Genomic DNA, 19,678 nt, shown 5'->3' with positions numbered 1-19,678 from the left:
ACAGTTACTCCACCAAAGGCAGGATCAATTATTTAAATGCCCTTCATTTTAAAAGAAACAATGAATGAGCAGGTGTCCCAACACTTTTGTCCATATAGTGTAGACGCACGCACACGCACACATACGCACATAACATTAAATTAACATAAATAGCCCCTAATTTGCATTATGCAAATTACAGCACTCTAATTAGGGGGTCATCATTCAATTCATAGTTAGATATTAGCATACATGGCTAAATCACTGCTAAGCTTAATTATCTCAACATGATTGTGTGACGAAAACATACTGGCCATTGCAACTCTGACACAGAACCAGCCTTACTCACCGGTGCCACGTGACCTCAGGGTCCGGAGAGCCAAACGTGATGCAAGTAAATGTCACTGATTCCTGGTAGTCAGCCGTCGCATTGAAGGACTCCTGGGGAACTGACAGCACGGGAGGAACTATGGAAGACAGGACACAAACACTCAGCTAGCCATATGATTAAAATAGCTTAGGCCTATGTGCTCAACTGTGCATAGAATTTTAATATTTTCTGTGCAACTGACAGCCAGCCCCGTACACGAGACATCCAGCTGGAGTTAATTAGACCAGGATCCAAATGTATGTACATGAGAAGGCACGGCATGGATGTAGCTAGTCGTGCTATTCGTGAATACTAATTGTATAGGTATTGTGAAACAAAGTGAAAGTGAATGTTGTCCACTTACAAAAACAAAACAAAAAAAAATCCCTCAAACAACTTCTATTCTTCATACAACTAGTATAAGGAATAGGAGTGAAATAGTTACTAACACACTCACACACACACACACACACACACACACACACACACACACACACACACACACACACAAAGGATCTCTTTAAGCTTATTTGACAATGGAAACCATTTAAAAATGAAACAGAAAATAAATATAAAATACTGAAATGTAAAATAATAAATAAATAAATAAAATTGTGAGAGGTTTCTGAGTAGTAACCATTGCACAGTGAGGGACAAGCTACATGCAGAAGGCCATTTACAAAATAATTCTTGGACTGCACGGCACAGCCCCACACTGATCTAAATACACATATGTTCTGTGTAACGGGTATTCTTCTTAGAGATACACACCTTTGTAATTAGCAATAGACGTATTACCTTATGCACTGAAATGAGTGCAAGATTAGTAACAATGTATAATTAAACACATGAAATGGCGATAATGCTAATAGCTTTCTATTTATTTAAATGCACCGTGGTTAACCACAATATATTTGCCATACATCCTTTTTTTGTACAATGGTTACAAAGTGAAAACACTTATTATTTTCGCAACTTTCTGTAGAATTGTCTGTGAATAGAAACTTAACCTGGTTCACCTGAAAAGGAGTTTTCAAAGGGGTTCCCTTTGAGCTTTTTGCTGTACCCCCTTAAAAATGTTAATGTAGGAGGTTTCTTTTTTTTTAAACACACAAAAAAAACAACAACAATAAAATAAGGTTCAGCTTAAACCTAGTAAAACACAGAAAACCCTGACAAAGACTTAGTAAGTAAAGCTAAATGTGGAATCAGCTGCACTTCTCATATCTCCTCTCACTCACTGCACGATGCTCCCTGAAATGCATATGAGAAAGTGTGCCAAAAGGTCAGAGAACCTGTATTCAGTAATGAGCCCTGAGTGTAAAGATCTTGTTCAAGTAAAGGGGTCAGAATTATGGAACCACAATGACACACAAAAAGGGATCAACATTTAAATATATTACATATATACATCAGTAAACAGTAAAACGTTTTAACATATAAAAATGCAAGGCATGCTTTTTCATTTACCATTAAAGATTTCTAACAAGACCTAATCACCCTTTTGCTAGTGTGGCTCACGCCCTGAGGCAAAACCAGAGTGCCGACTCTGAAGGGTTTTGGCTTGGAGTTCGCGTCAGCTTTCCTGTGGTCAGCGCGGTCAAAGCCGGGCCTCACTGGTGTGGCGAGTGAAGGAATAAAATGAGGAGATGGGAGGAGGTGGGTGCAAAGTTTGGCACATGGTTGGACTGACAACCGGATATATAAAGGGTAAAATGACAGAAGGAGGAGATTGGGGCGTGTTTTTTCTCCCAAAATTAATTCACGACACAACTCTACTACTACTAATGAACTTGCCTAGTCTTAAAGCAGCATAATGGGAGGGCAGGCATTTCTTGCTCATGGGCTCCCTCTACAGCGCAATACATGTTTTGAGACACCTCTCCAGAATGACCATTTCTGGACTTTTTTTGAGATACAGAATAGTTTTACATAGTAGTAGATAGTTTTACATTTTATGTGAATGAGTTTTTGAGAGTCACACAGTGCAGTTAGCAACTAGTCAAACTAGGAGTAGCCACAGTATAGATGCTTTTCTCCTTATTACATTTATGGCATTTAGCAGACGCTCTTATTACAAAAGTGCTTTACTATTTACTATTTATTTAACCTCAGCTAGTTTGAATAGACTAGAATTCAAGATACCTCTAAGTTTAAAATACTACTAAACACAAGTCAATATGGAGACCATGCTACTGTACACTTCACCCAAGTAGTCTAGGAAGAGGTGGGTCTTTGGTCTGCGTTTTAAGACAGCGAGCGACTCTGCTGTTCGGACAGCCAGGGGGAAATTCATTCCACCACTTCGATGCCAGGACAGAAAAAAGCCTGGACACTTGTCTTCTGTGGATCTTAAGGGACGGTGGGTCAAGCTGAGCTGTACTTGAAGCTGGAAGGGCTCTTGGTGCAGATCAGCTTTTGACCATTGCCATCAAGTATGGAGGGGCTGGTCCAGTCTTATTACACGCCAGTGGAGCATCACAGCATTTTTTTAAGCGGTTATTTCAAGGTAATAATGCTGCATAATGCTACTTGAAAAAGGAATAGTTTAGCGAACAATCAAACTAACATGATTTATTAGAAACAACAGACTAACACAGTCACCAACCTCATGTCCGTAAATACATATCCATCAAAAAGTTGCTGAGTGCATTTGTCTTCTGTTTTAATGATATAGTAAAGGAATATGCATATATCTTAATAAAACACATCTACTGCATCGAGATTAAAGTTTATCTGCTTACTGACAAAAAGGCTGTCTCACCATTCGGCTATGCAAAGTAGTTGATTTTTGTTTTAGTGTGTTGTATACTGTGTAATAAACCACAAGTTTGTCTACATGAAACTAAGATGTGAGTGGGTTGGTGACAGTCCAAGACCAGTTTTTGTTAGCAACATTATCCTAGCATCATATTAATATCTTTGTGAAAATACAGCGCAGATATGGTTAAAAAATATTCCTGGAACTCGATTACATCACCAGATGTACATGACTTCCAGAATTACGAGGCTGTGAAGTGAAGATGCTAGTCGCCTGGTCTAACTGGTGGATTCATGTGTCCGTTGTCTGCCTTTCATCTGTAATTGGTGGATTCGTGCATCCATCTATGTTTTTGTGTAAAACACTGAGGAAGTCTTCTGCTTCTCTCTGTTTCTACACTACTACTTCCACTACTTTCGTGAAGCTAAGACTCTGCTAAATCCTTTTCAAGCATTAAAAAATTGTCTGCATGAGTAAAGTTATGTTTACACAGGAAATAAAAGATTTCTGAAAAGGACTTTTCAGGTTTAGTACCAGTCTCTGCACAAAGATGAATTAGTACTGATACCAACTAGTAATTATGACCTTTTTTAACACTAAATTACTATAAAAATAAATTTTATTTGAAACTTAAAACAGGCATAAGTACAGGCATTTCGTTTTAGTAATACTCAAAGTATAATACTTTACAAAATAAAATAATACTCAAGTACAGAAAAAATGCAGTTCTATATATCTCTACTGAAAACTGAATATGAATGCTTAATTAGGTTTATGACTGAAACATGGCACAAAGGGCTTACATCTGACCTCATGTCTTTAGAACTTAGTGAATAAATGTGTGTCTCGCTATTTGGCATATGCTGTATCAGCTGTATGATGTCTAGGACGAATCAGCACCCTTTTTAAGGCATAAAGCTACATAAAGTGTCTGAGGACTATGTGTGCCTATCTCTCTCTCTCTCCCCCTCTCTGTCTAATACACACACACACACACACACACACAGACACATAGACACAGACACAGACAGCCATTGTCCTTACTGCAGATTGAAGCGGAATGGCTATATTTCAAAAGATACGAATGTGAGAGGGCTGGGCAGAGCGCTAAGCTAAAGCCTCTCTAACATGATTAGCATTGATCTCTCTGCCAATCGATCAGCTTTGCATGCTCTCCCTTAGGTCCTTTTTTCAGCGCACTTCAACTCTAGATCCACAGCTCCTGCTTTACAGCAACAGCTTTGTTCATGTGGGATCTTGCCAAGTTTGGAGACATCAAAACATGCTAACCAGCAGTGTGTGGACCAAAACCCAAAGTGATAAACCTACACAAACATCACCAAAAAACTTTTGAACCTTTTTCTTTTTCATTTTGTGGAGAACATAAGCTAGTGTTCTCAAAAAGTACTGGAAAACAATGGCCAATCAATTTTTTAATTCCTGATATTTATATCTAGATCTGTTGAGCAGTTAAACATGGCTCCTTGTTGGGACCCACTATTTTTCAAGTGCACAAAAATACTGGAATTGAAAGGCGTTTCAGATTACCCAGGCGTGTCATTAGACTGTTTAAACACTTATTAGCTCGGAATGTGTATTCTTTGTTTAAGCCCTGAGGTTTGTCTGAATATTGCATTGGGTGTTAAAATGGATAAACCATGAAGACTAAAGTATTTTATATGGAGGAAAAAAAACAAGCCATGTTAAAGCTTAGAAAAGACATGGCACAAATATTGAGCATATTCAGTACAAAAATGTGGAATGTCCAGACCTGAAACAGGTTAACTAAGGAAAACAACCAGGATTCATGACAAACATGATATGAGCTGTAAAGAAAAAAATATATTTACAGTACAGAATGATATGCGAATGCTGCATTTGTGCATGGGTGCATTTATGGCATTGGGCCAAAGTATGCATGTGATTAGTGTCGAAGCCCTGTAAGCATGTCTAGATGTGTTTAGCCCAAAGGTAAAAAGGGGTCAGGTACAATGCTATAATAATGGTTGCTTCTGGAACAGACTTACTTTACTTACTTTACATTACTGTGAATTTAGAACAAAAACACTGTCTGCCAATTTAACTTCATCTGGGGGAAAAGGCAGGTCACCAGATCCTAATTCAACTAAGCAGGCATTTCACCTCCTGAAGAGGAGACTGAACCCTGCCCAAACAAAAAAAAACTGAAGGTTTCCCTTATCTCTGCTGTTTCTATCTACTGCCAGAATTACACTATATTCTGGCCATGCCAACTATGGACATCTTTATTGTAGACTGTACTGGGTTCAGATGAGCAAGTTATTGATTTGTTTAATTAGATGTAATGATAAAGTGACAGTTGACCTTCGTATGTTAATACATTACATTATTAAAAAAAGAAAGGAAGAACAAACAGCATAAACAGCCATGTTGTTATGTGCACTAAATAATCAAATGGTGCAAGCAGTGCATTTTTATTTTTGGATAGCTTGTGAGTTAATAAGCTGAACAAAAAAGCCCTCTTTAGTATTTCATGTATTTCTATCTATGAAGGCAGAATAGCATTTTTTTTTGGCTTTTTGAGATCATGTTCTTTAAACCAAGTAAATCACGTCAAATTGGGTAGCTAAAACATTAGAGCACAGTTTTAGTCTTATGCTAAATGTAGCTAAAAATTTGGACAGATGGACGCACAATGATTTGAATCATATTAGTAGTCTTAAAATAACCTTCTTTAAATAATGACCAGCATCAAACTGAATTAGCAGTTGTGTGTTTAGCTTTTAGTTTAAAAGTTTAGCTTCTTTTTTCGTAATACAGATCAAAGATACCTGCCAGTCCAGCCATTTCTGGATAATCTGGAGGTGTATATTTGTAGAGAAATAAAACAGACTTTAAGTAACATTATTATTAATTATTTTGTTTTATTAAATTTGCAGAAAAATGTCTGTAGCAGAAACATCTCGAACCAAAAGAGGCTATTAAAATGATTTCCTACAAAAAGGAAACTTTATCATACAAGCATCAGCAGTTGCTAAGTGGCTCCCCTGGCTGTTCAAAAGCGGTCGTTAATGCAGCTGAAACGTCAGTCTTTAGTGTTCTACCAAGACTCAAGTAAATACTTCAACATCTTGTGCAATGATAAGTTCCTCAAAAGCAATCAAAACTTTGATATCCAAAACATGCCTCAAGCTCTATTGTGAAATGATTCGTTCAATAACATCCTTCAGTTTACTTACTCAAAAGGAAGCTATTTTCTTTTCCTTGTCTTTCCAATTAAAGCTCATTTCATTCTGCCATAATGAAACTGCAGCGAGGGTTATTTAACTGTCAAAAAATAGCTATGCTTAAAAAAGCCCTCCATAAGCTGTTTATTTATATTTGTCCCCTCAGACGCAGTTGCCTTCCCTCGCATTTCATAGAAAGATATCCTCATTTTGTAACAACATTATATCAGGTCATTGTGAAACATGGCGAATTGATTTGATTCGCTGCTCCAAAAGCCTAAAAAAGGCCTCAAAAGCCACCCAGTAGAGTCGGTGCTGCACACGAGTGGCGTGCAAATTAGCCAGAATCATAATTTCGGGCTCTGTGATTTCATTCGTGTTAGAAGTTGGACAAGTTCAAAGAAAAAAAAAAAAAGAAACGATTAGTTTACTGGCGATGCGTATCAGCGAAGGACAAGACGAATGAGCCACCCTTCTATCTCCGTGCCATTTCCTTTTAAAGGATCAATGAAGATTGTTGAGAGAGGCCAAAAGCTCAACCCTTGCCTCTGCTCCAACTGCTTGTCTGATGATGAAAGCCAGGGTTAAGGGCTTGAAAAGAGCACAGCAGTGCGTGTCTGCATGCTAATCAACTCCATTGACATGTTAGGGATTAAAATACAAATATTCTTGCAATGACAGAACAAAAAGGGCTTAATAAAGAACCAAGAATCAACAAGGCGCCTTGGTGCAAGCTATACTCTTGCAACAGCTAGCAAGGGGATCAACTGCAACTATTCTAGAGATAGCATAGAATTGCACCAATATGTGAGGTCTGCCATCCCGCAGACAGTTGACCAGCTATACTTAAAGATAATAGTGTAGCCACAAGCTAGTATGCTAACCCCATGATCTCACACATCTGGCACAAGGCAATAAGGTAGTAGTAGTAGTAATGATGTAACATGGTACTCGGTGATACAATTACACATTGTATTGTATATTGTATTTTTACATTTCTAGAAATGTATTAGTTGACAGAGTTAGCATGATAAAACTAACTTTGTTGAATGAGGACAGGAAGAACAGCATCCAAGTTAGTTTTCTTTAGGAAAAAAATCCAAAGTTTTGTTTTTGAAAACCTTTATTTTTACCCAATACTTTTACTTAAAGTAAATACAAAGCAATTAAGAAGCTAAAATGCAAATATTCCAGGGTTAACTGATTTAGATTTTATGTGCCCAGCTCCAACTGCTTTACAACCACATGGGTTAAAGGCCACTAACTCTGTGTGGACTAAACACATAGAACAGACTAGCACGTGTCCAGCTCTGTCATGGCTACATACATATGCAGAAATAATATATTAGCTGATTTCAGGCTGCTGCTTTGAAGCAAAAAGTGTCTGATCTCGGCTTATTCCCTGTGCACCTCTACAAACTACACACATGATGCAAGCAAGCTCACATTCTTGCACATCATACTGAAGTCCCCATGTTAAAGTAGGGCTACAACTGCTCACTACTTCAACACTATTACATGCAGTCACTGCCAAAAATATTGATGCCCCTGCACTTCTAGTCACTGCACCACTAGAACACACTATTCCACACAGAACTCCAGAAATGGATTAGACAAACTTTCAAGCACCTTAATATCTGGTAAAACACTATTTGAAAACAGGGCAAGCAAAATCAATGGCTTGCTATAACCATGAATGAGTTTCTTATACCTCTCTACTGGAACTTTTTGACCACTGCTCCAGGTCTCTCAGATTTGAGACTGCTGACCCAACTGCTGTTTTTAAGATCTCTCCACATGTGTTCTATAAGCCTTAGATCTGGACTCATAGCTGGCTACTTCAGAACTCTCCAGCACTGTGTCTTCAACCACATTTGGGGGCTTTTTGTAGTCCGTTTTTTGTCACCGTCCTGTTGGGAGACCTATGACCTCAGATGGACAGCCAGTTTTATTTTTTCCCCACCCCATTAGGCCCACATTGTGCTCTGAAATTATTAATTAGTCTTTAGATTTCATCACGTTATGTACTCAGTCAAGTACCACTGTCAGAAGCAGCAGAAAGCAACTTCAAGCCATCTTTGAACCTCTACGCTGGGCTGTAGCGGCCATATTCTTTTCTTTTATTTTCTGTACATGGCACAATCATGTTCTTTACCAAAAAGCTCTAATTTGGTCTAACCCGTCTACAGGGCATTCACTTAGAAGGATTGTGGATTTCTTGGCTATGTTCTGGCAAACATCAGTCTGACTTCTTTATGTCTGTGTCAACAGTGGTGCCTTCCTGTGTTTCCTACCATTGCTCCCCATTTAATTCAGATGGCGACGGACTGTGCAAGCTGACACTGTTCTCGAATCTCGAATTTCTTTGGAAGTTGATTGAGGTTCCTCAGCCACCATTCAAACAAAGCTTTGTTGCAATCGACTATCCAGTTCAGGGAGGTAAGGAACAGTGCCACGGGTTATAAACTTCTTATTGACGTCGAGTACAGCAGACAGCGAAAGATTCAGATCTCTGGAGCTAAACATACCAATACCAAAGCATTTGTAACTGCAAAACATTTCTTGGAGAAGTGGTGCAATTCTGCAAGAAGTGCAGGGGGGAAACATTTTGGCCATGATTGGAACACGAGTGTAAGCACATGACAACACACTTCTCGTGTCAATTCACTGCACCAAATGTGTTACATTGCATGTAGCATCTGTGTAGCAACATTCTTATTCTCAAGTGACATGACTGGTATTTCACGCAAGGCGTAAAATACGGCCTCCGGAACTGTGCTCATGTAATCACTGAGCATGACAGGGGGCGCCATTAATTCTTCCTCCAGAGAAAACTGCTTAAACCAAGGACTTGTCCAGATGCTAATGGCAAACTACTAAATGACGACATGCCCTCAGAGGTCTAAGGAGAATAGACCACAACTAATGGGTGTGACCACCAGCTCTGCCACTACATAGACTGCAGTACATACACTCCATGCAGCACATGCTAAGTGACTCCCTGTAGAGGGTTGTTCAGCTGTCTCGGTAGCAGATGACGGTTGCCATGTCTCGGGGATAATAGGATATGCCTCATTGCACAAGCTTATTGGATCTTCCTGAGAGCTATAAGTGGTGATACAAAAATTGAATGCAACCCCCACCTCCCCTTCCCTCCGACTTTCGTTCTTTTCTTCCTTTGCGTGTTATTACATCAGGTTAAGGAAGGATGAGATAGGCAAACAACTCTTGTGTTCTTTGAGGCAGAGCTGCTGCTTCAAGGCAATGCTCTAAATACCTCCATCGCTACTTCCTAAAGATAGCTCCATGTTAGAGAGCAAATTAAGGTAAATGGTTGCATTTTACAGATCATCTGTGGAGAATGGATCACACTCGCTGCTCGGTAATTCAGGGAAGTCTGGAGTTTTAATTGAACTGCTCAATCACACTCGTGGAAAGCAGCAAAGTGAACCCAATTAATGCAGAATGACTAACTGAAGTCGTTGCATAGCGAGCTGCTCCACTGCAGCCAGCAAATGCACATGCAGTGGGAATGAGGCCGTTTATAACAAGAGAATAAGGTTGAGTGACTTGCTCATTTCCACTCTCATTTGTTGAACAGATCTTAGATTGTTGTTCCAGTCTCTGTCTGTGAAGAGTTTACGTTCTGCCCATACACAACGTGAATTTTTTCTGGGAATTCCAGTTTCCTTTCACCCCCTATAAACACATGGTACGTGAAGTTGCAATGCAAAATTGTCCATGGTGGCTAGGTTTGTAATTAAAACAGAGGAGGAATGAATGGGAGTGTGTGGTACCCTCTAAATGACTGGCACCCAGATCAAGGGGTATTCTATCCTTGCACCCAATAATTCTGGGTAGGCTAGAGACCCACCGAGACCATGACCATAAGATGATGGATGATTGGATGGAGGGAGTCCTCAAAATAGTGTTTAGATATGTTGTCAGATATGGAAGTGCAATATTTTTCATAGTTATTTTAGCTGGTATTCTCAACTCACAGCCAAGTTCATGTTTCTTTGCAAATTACATGACCCCAGTAGAGGAATTCAGTAATGATGACGGTATATTATTTCAGTGTTCCTTGCATTACTTTGCATCAATTATTATTAATAAACAAATAAAATAAAAACAAATGTACACATCAGCCGAACTGATTAGCTAGCCTGTTACCTCTTTGTTTTATGCTTTCCAGTTAAAGCAATAAATCTTAGCCCCTTTGTTACAAAAATGAGTGACTAGGAATGGGCAATGGCACCAATTTTCTTTTTGTTCCGAAAAAAAACTGAACCTAATCCATTTTGTACTGGGGCATATTTGGCATTACACAACATTATTTTATCATCTTTTTCTTATGTTCTGTAATCATAAATGTAAAGGACTGAATAGACAAATGTCTTTACAGTGCAGATTTATTCACTATATGTTATATGTCTTATCCTGAAAATACTAGCGCCCCCTACTAGGTGTGACATGCAACAGCCTAAAGCATATAGTTAAAGTTTGTTTCATTCTGTTTCATTTACATTTCTTGCTATATAAATGCAATAAGAGTTATGCACCAGGATGCACTGCCAATATACATGCTGTTTCAATGGGTGAGTAAAAAACAATTCATATACCAGCCTTGTCTTTCCTCCTGCAATTATGTCAGCTTCTAATGAGTAATCCACTAAATACACATTCACCTATAAATGAAATCTATCAGAGGAGAATCATAGCGATCATGATTATTTTTCCCTTTTTTTTTTTTTTTTGGAAAGCCACAATTGTTCTCATTCTGTCTTAGATGAAAGCCCAGTTTCCATTCAGGGCCGACTCTCCTGCTTTCTGTGAGCCAGCTGACCCTATTTTCCCCTCAGCATGGTTCTTCCATCCATACTATGACCTTCTACGTGAATGAACTTGTCTCAGCTGGGTGACTCTATTCTTAACCTTTCAATGGCCAGCCTATGGCCAAGGACTGGATCAATATACAGCTACAGTTCTCCATCTCAAGAGGTCCTTTACCCACCGTAGGGATTTTTTTTTTTTCTTTTCAAATCTGGTAGCAGAGAAGGACATGTATGCGACCAGGCTAGAGTGGTCTAGAAAGCAGCCGGGACGTACCGTTTACCACCACGACAATGTCGCGGAAATCGATCTCGCCTCTGGCTTCCACCCGGGCCTCGCAGCGGTACACTCCCTCGTCCTCCTTGGCCACTTTCAGGATCTGAAGATTGTTGTTGGGAAGGACCTGGAGCCTATCTTCAATAAAGAAAAGAGAAAAGCGTAGAGAAAACAACAAAAAAAAAGTGAGACAGAGAGGGACAAGAGATATTTTATAAAGACTCCTTTCACTGTTGGCTTAAGCCCATGTGAACTTTCTAAACACTGGATAACTGAACACACCGTGACTAAAAAACCATGGTGAGCTTTCATGGTCATGGGCAATCATGTAAATGCTTAGATGCTTCTTTGCCTGATCAAATTGTTCTTTCTATTGAAGAGAAATCTCTTACATATGTCTCTTGTAGACCCTTTTTTAAAAATGTTCTATATAGCACCAAAAAGAGCTCCACTATTACAAGTAAAAAACATATAGAGCAATTTTTAAGCGTAGGACTAGAGTTTTTCAGAGAACCTCTTAACCCCTTAGAGGTGTCTTTGAATTTTTAGCCTATTCAAACTAGCTGAGGTTATCCTTGGGTAAATAGCAAAGCACTTTTGTAAGTCGCTCTGGATAAGAGCGTTTGCTAAATGCCGTAAATGTAATGCCAAGTAGACACTCAACACAGCACACAACATTTATCACTGGCATCCCAGTTATGTGGACTTAGCGGTGCACATACTACACAAGAAATTTCAGACAAAGCTCACACAATGCAATCTTTCACCTGGAGAGATGTGTGAAAAGCATGATAAGTGTTTATTACATGCTAAATTGGAGTTGTGTAGTTAAAGGGGAATATATATAATATATATATATATATATATTATATAGCTCCTGCTGTATGTCGTCTAGGAGCTCACACTTCTCAAACATGTTTGACAATATCAGGCTGTCTGTGACAGCTCGTAGCCTGAGAAAATCACGCCGCTAAGCCCTACACGTTACACAAGTGGTCATTACAGGTGCATGCATTCCTAGAAAAGAAAGAACCTTTCTACAATCACCAATTAGTAGTAAAAGTAAAACAAAGATTTATTTGACCTGAGGCCAGGATGTGGCACATTTTGCCTCAAAGTCATTAACCCATTCAAATCTTGTCTTCTATGCCATAAAATTAAAGCAGGAAGCTACAGGGCCTGTTTAGTATATTGTTTATTTCAGTTGTATATGTTGATGCTCTGCTATTGTATCAATATTGGCAAAAAAATGGCAAATAAAGTGGCGAATTTCTACTGATGATTGTGCCATTGAAAAACTCTACTTTAGGCTCCTCACACTAAATGAAAACCACAGTACTATAAGTTGAACTGGTGAATAAATATAGTCTTGAGAAACTAAAATAGTTGGTATTGCAAAAATAATGTAACAAATCATAACATTAGTAGTAAAAAAAATACCATGACACATCTTTTGAAGACAAATAATGAAAAATAAAATAAAATAAAATTGTGGTAATGAAAAGAAAACAAAAACAAAAAAGAATTGGGTAACTTTACCACTGCTGCTACATTTTTAAATGTTAAGCCTGTTTGTTTTCCTCAGTTTACTTGACTTTAAATAAATTGACAAAGGAGACTTTAAATCTAATCAGACATTTAAAAAGGAATAACAAAATTAGAATAGAACATTTAAAATCATATCGGCCAATATTATCAGCCTTGTCGTGCCCCAGAAACAAACTGCATGATGAGTAATTCGTATTAAGTAAAAACAGAATGTTTTTTTTTTTGGTCTCATAGAGAGCATGTCAAGACTCTGGCCATGAAAGCTGGCCAATACTGGCTAGTAATACTGGCTAACAACACTGAAGTCATGCTGAGAGGCAGAAGGCACTTGACAGCACTGACACACAGTCAGGCCTGAGGCAAAGTGGTATTTGGACGTCTTTCTAACAATTGTGGCCACAATAGTGTCACAGTGTCTGAGACACTGGCTTTGACCAGTCCTTGAACTCCCTCAAAATCAACTGCAAAAATGTGAAAGACACTTATACTCTACATGTGAAAATGTGAGTGGTCTATTATAGAAAAGGCTGACACTGACTGAGACTTGCGAGGTTGTGCGATATCCACTTTTTTTTTTTTCAATACAGTCTCAAAAGATATTACTATCTTTACGGTATTACTGAGATTGGGGGTGGGGGGGTGGGGGGGCAAGGGCTGAAAGATCCACAAGTAGAGCAAATGCTTCTACATTTACATGCTTGCTCGCAGGGTGAAAACCTAAGTGGACATGCGCAAGCTGGTTAGCATTCACTCTGATACCACAAGAACAGTCTGTTCACTATAAAACTTAAAGTCTGACTGACAGAAACCACATTTATAAACGTTTAGAGGAGAATGGCATAGATGCAGCGACTGCTGTTGAAAGGACAGAAACTTGAAATTTGAAGGTTGACTCTCTTAAATGCACATGGGGAAATGAGCTTACTTGGCCGTGAACTAAATAGACCTCTGTCATACCGTCCTCATTTTGAGATGTCATCAACGTTGAGTTACATTTACAATAAATACCACGGTATATGATATTAGCGTTATGCCGCCCAACCTTATTGTAGGAGGCCGGCTATTTTGCTTGCAGTCCATGAGGTGGTCTAGCCTGGCAGAGACCATCCTAAATCTCCCAAATGTTCACTTCACAGATTCAAGTGGTCATTAACCAAACAGCATGAACTACCAAGATAGCAGAGTAAAGCAACAAGCAGTCGGGTAACAGCCATTAACACTTCTTTGACCTTTTAGACACGTCTGTGGTAGTCGGACATGCCTTGACATTTTGACAAATTTCACCTACCTTTAAAAAAATAAATAAATAAAAAGCTGTTCCTGAAGTGAAACAACAAAGTGAAAGCAATATGAGTACTGTTGGTTATTCATCACTTGTAATGTAGGGAGTAAAGAACCAAACAGGTACTTGAGAAACAGACCTTAATTAACCAATAATTAATAAAACCAGATATTTAATATATTAAAAACAGAAATTATTTATTACCTTAAGTGATTCATCAATCGTGCTCAACCTACAATACTCAAGTATGTAACAGTGTAGGCCTACCAGTCATAGATATTGCATGTAGTGACTGAAAACATTGATAGACGTAGACAAAAATGATATGGCCTTAGGCCTTCAGATCTTTTTAGACTGAGGTTGTTTATTTTACACCAAGCTAATAGTACCATGCTTTTCCACTAATTCTGCATTCGTAAGTGACCAACTTCAGGAAGTCTTTTTTGCTTTCTGGTCATTTTTCAAAACAAGGAAGCAAGCAAACAGACAAAGAAATAAAACAGCCATAGTAGTTTGCATGTATATGAACACTGCCTTGAGAATAAATAAGAAGCAAGAAAACAAGTTACCTCCAACAGTACTTTTTACTAGATTAGTTTTAAGACTCCAGGATGACCTCTGGGAAAACACACTGATTCTTGATAGAGCTACAACAATTTAAAGAAGCCCCTGGATGCTTAAATTGTTCTTTGTCTGATTAAAGGTTCTTTACTTTGGTGGCAAACATTTTGGTAGATGGTTCTACATATAACCTTTTACGCGGTCATTACAGCAGCACTAGCCAGGAACGTCTTGCTCTTGGGCACCCCCTATAGTCGTGGATCTACTGGATTTCTTTTAGAAGACTTAACATGATCCTGTTTTAATCATGTAAATAGCTCTGGCTTTTAACCTTAGGCCACATCTAATGAACGCTGAGTGTAGAGAAGGTGTGAGACAGGAGCCACAGTGTCAAGAAGCTGTTCCAGTTTAATAAGGTGAATTAATGGCACCATGAAGGGACCTGAACAAGACCTTATTAAAAATCAAATTACTCCTTTAACTTATTATGAGTCAGCTATTACTCTGCATGGAGTGTCTGGTTTCGCAGGTACACCTACCCTGTATCACCTTTCGTTAGCCTTTTTATCTGATATTATTTGGATTGTGGGCATATCACATCCCAGCACTGAAATGGTAGTGCCATGTTGGTGCAAGTGTGCATATAGATAATATAGCTTCTTTTTTCTGCATAATGTGTCAGTCTCTGAGCACAGGAGCACTGCTGGCTATAAAGAAGTTGGTGGTTTAGTAATCAACAATGACAACAATAAAAACAACACTTTACTACCTAGATAAATGAACACCACCTATGTCTAATTTGACTGAATCTTTAATTAAAAAGAACCAAAATGTCAAACAGCATACATAAACATTAAGGAGGATCCATGATGGACCACGTGTGCATGCTGATGCAAGTATGTGAGATTTTCACACTGATGTAGCAGCATGGGATAGGGGGCCAGTGGCAGCTGCAGACATTTTTCTAAACCCCACCTACTGGATAGAGCATACATCAAGTTATCAAATAAGTCAACTCCTGACCTTGGTAGAGTGAGTCAACAATAACAGAGAAAATTTTTATTTTGTTAAATGTCAGAAACTAGCATTTTGAACAAGAATGCATATTAATAGGAATATAAGCCACATCACATGAGTTTTATAATTATTCTGGTTTAAAAAATTATTCTAAGCTCTTATCGATCCAAACTGTGCTTTGAATGACCCCTGGGGAAAAATACAATGTAAAGATACCATGTACACAAATCTTGAACATCTTTTATACAGAAACACAATGTTAATATAGTTTACTAAATTATCAGCATGCACAGCCTGCAGAGAGAGGTGAAGTTAGTATACACAAACCCCACAAACCCTGACATGTGCTGTATACCTACATATCACAGGACTGGACTGGACCAGGGGTGGCTTTCCTCAACTTAGCAGTGACATTGAAGTGATACTGAAGACTATAGTGTCTGATATCCACCAGCAGCACGATAAATATTACCATGCTACCAATATACTGACAATGTCTCACCAGTAATATCTGGTCTGAGGTAGTCTTATGGTGGCCAATTTGTAACTGTATACCTACAAAGTGAAACTATGTGGTAGGAGTTTCTGATCAAATGTTCAATGAATTTTGAATTTTCATAAAGGATTATATAAACTGACCTTGCAACAGTATTTAAGGCAGGGCAAAACATCATGTAGAAATGAAAAGTCATCAAATTCTGATTCCAGTCAGAATTGATCCCTTTAGAAAAACAGCCCTTTATCATGTTCTTTGTCCAAGAAATGAAATCATACCTAGCTGCACATCTTAACCAAGGCCTTTCTTTGGTTCCTTAACGAGAAAAACATTATCATCAATCCTTGATACAGTCCTCATTCATTTAAAGGACGTTTGAGAAATGAAATACCTCTTGGATTATGGCGCGAACACACACACAAAGCCTTTCTTCCAGTTTTGTCATCCTTCCGTGATAAACACCAGCCGTCTCTCTTTCATTCGGAGGATATATTTATAACCTTGCTCCCTAATTAGAATTTTAAAAATGGGGAGAAATCTCCACCATGTAATCTCCTCAGCCGGCAAAGTGATGATAGCTTGTCAGAGTTCTGCCTTTGAATTTCAATTAAAGGTTTGACACTTTATATATATATATATAAAAAAAAAAGACAGGCTTTTTCCCCCTCCCCTCTGGGAAACTGCTATGTGTTGTCCTTTGTGCAGTGCTAAGATCAACGCATGTGGCAATGTTTTATGCTTTGCTGCTATGTGCATCCAGAAAAGCTTTCCGGCTCAAGCTGTGGGAGGTGTCTTTCTAAAAGCAGGCTGAGCAGGAGTGCATGGCCTATTTACTCTGCCTTCCACATACTTGTAAGAAATGAATGAAGAAGATTTCTGTGTGGTAAATCATGCAGTGCTGTGGCCCTTTCGAAGTCTGACGCATAAGCATAAAAGAATGAAGCATGCATTTCTTTCCAAAATGTCAAAACTGAATCAACTGGTAACTGAATGACATAGCCAAGTTTACAAACAATTTTGGCAAAAATTTAATGCAAGCCATTTCCATTCCACTTCAAATGTCATAATGTTGGCATTAGCAGTGGGCAGTATACCAGTTAATTTGGTATACACTTTAAAACTGGTCCAAAGGTGCAAAATAAAAACATTTAGCCAAACTGATGCCTGGTTTAGAAAGAAACTAGGCTTATTATAGTCAAGGTCTAACCCAGCAGGTCTGTGAGACACTTAAGAGTAAAAGGGTAGCTATACTTAAACACTGAACACATAATTTTGGTCGTGCCGCCTATCATTACTTCATTCACAACGTAGGCTATGATGTTAGCTCAGCTAAGCAATATCAAAACAGTTGTCCCAACAATGTATCATAACAATGTGATCTTTATTTTAATAAAAAATTATGTGCTAAACTTTCTTGCATGCTTGAAAAAGATTTCTTCCAACATCCTGCAGCATCCCTGCATCCCTTTTAGACTCAGAATCTTTATTTCACCAGGTACCTGGTGTACGAGGACAGTTTTTTTGTGTGTGTTAAGCTCCAGGTTATTATCTCCACATCATAACAGCAGTCGCATTGCTTCCTTCTGGTGTGTGGACTCATCGATTCTTGAGATGAGATCAACCAAAGTAGTGTCATCTGCAAACTTACAGCACCAGGCACAAGTTTGGATACATCTGGTTAAATGTGTGTCGATCATCTTAAAAATATTTTATCCAAATGCTACGGTGACCATATTTTTTTGTTGTTGTTGTTTTTTAAAAAAAGAACATATCCACCATATCCACCGAATTTAGGATGTCCTAGTTGGGGAAGTTTCACAAAGTCCTAACTTGTACATTAAACTGAAAGGAGATTATTTGATCATATAGGCTATTAAGGCCATCTGTTGGTCCTGCTAAATGAGTAAATGTGTATGTATTAATGCACATACTGCAATGTACATAATGTAACATACTGTAGCAGCATGGTTTGAGATGCATTTCCACCCACACATGCGTAGTTCTACACCTTAGGCCTACTTGAAACCCCTCAGCTGTTTGGATCAAATAATTTTAAGACGATGATCAGAACACATTTATCTAGGTGTGTCCAACGTTTTGACTAGTACTGTATGTTTGACAGAATAATTTGGGTATAGAAATGCAGTGCTGAAACCTGGATGTAGACCCACATATCTGCATAGTGCAAGAGTCGACACAAAGTCACTCACAGCGATTAGCATCTCCATTTCTGTTCTGAACTATGAGAGTGCAGCTTCTTTGATAGGATGTAACAATGTTCTCTGAGAGGCAAGGAGACACTAACACAGACGGCAACAACTTTACAGTCGAGGTTTTAACACAGGGCATCAAAGCAACGACATCAAAGCAAGGACATCATAAAAATGTGTCAAATGCAGTCAGTGAGCAGTATCTTATTTCCAGAACACAAAAAAGACTCTTACTGTTATTCTCAGGTGTGATCTCGCGGTTCTTATAGAACCAGGAGACAGCCGGGACAGGTGAACTGATGACATCACACACGACTTCAGCATCCTCTCCTTTTCTAAACTCCTGAGGCGTCTTCACCTCCCGGAATGTCAGCTTCTCTGAGTGGCCGAAACAGATGGAATTCAGTACATATCAGATATGGTGAACAGACTTTTTGTAATATTTGGTGAATATTTTGCTGCCGGTTTGCTGACAGTTCTGGCTACAAATTCCATCCATTCAAGGCAGAATTACAATATCTACAACATTTTTTAAAGCAAATACAAAACAGACAACACAACTAGAAAAATGGAAAGAAAATAAATAAATAAATCTCTACAGTAGAATACCAATGTTGAAGCAGTCTCAATTACTTAGAGGACACTTACTGCAATTACAGTTCTAAAAAGAAAGCCTATTATTACTGCAGATTCCGATGCTGCATATTCTCCATGCCACTATTTGTAACTGCTTTATTTCCTTGTCTGTTGACATACAGCTTGGCCACCTCTGTTCCAATCAAATGATGTTGACCTTTTTGTCTGATGTGCAGCCAACTCATACATTGTTCATGTGAATAAATGCAGCAACAATTTATTTCAAATACCTTTCGACATTTCTGTTGGTTAATTTGTCATAAAATATTCAGGGCAGGCAGCATTTTCTAAATGCCAAAACAGATTTAAGATTTGAAGTTTTACAATTATGCTGTGTCATGCTAAAATTGTTACAGTGAATTGTTAAGATGACCTGATTTCCAAAAGGCATGAAGTTAATAATTACATTTCTTTAATTTTTTAAGCGAGAGTTTTCTCATCCTTTACAGTTTTCATAAAAACAAAAAAGGCTCAAATCAAATATCTTTCGAGTCGTGTTGGGG

General features: G+C 38.5%; 1 protein-coding gene across 3 annotated transcripts in view; it reads right to left on the bottom strand.

Moving 5' to 3' along the window:
- Nucleotides 1-19,678, bottom strand: part of LOC140535650 (neural cell adhesion molecule 2-like) — a 315,959-nt gene that overhangs the window by 59,884 nt on the left and 236,397 nt on the right. For all 3 annotated transcript variants that reach the window (XM_072657056.1, XM_072657059.1, XM_072657058.1), the window contains exons 4-6: nucleotides 18,774-18,917; nucleotides 11,426-11,563; nucleotides 329-446 (exon numbers count right to left, since the gene is read on the bottom strand). In XM_072657056.1, coding sequence (XP_072513157.1) covers nucleotides 329-446; nucleotides 11,426-11,563; nucleotides 18,774-18,917 — 400 coding nt within the window. The remainder of the gene's footprint in view (nucleotides 1-328; nucleotides 447-11,425; nucleotides 11,564-18,773; nucleotides 18,918-19,678) is intronic.

This window comes from Salminus brasiliensis, chromosome 15, assembly GCF_030463535.1.
Source record: "Salminus brasiliensis chromosome 15, fSalBra1.hap2, whole genome shotgun sequence".
Lineage (NCBI taxonomy): Eukaryota > Metazoa > Chordata > Actinopteri > Characiformes > Bryconidae > Salminus > Salminus brasiliensis.
Note: the sequence above shows the minus strand (reverse complement) of the source record. Positions and strands in the feature narration are given on the sequence as shown.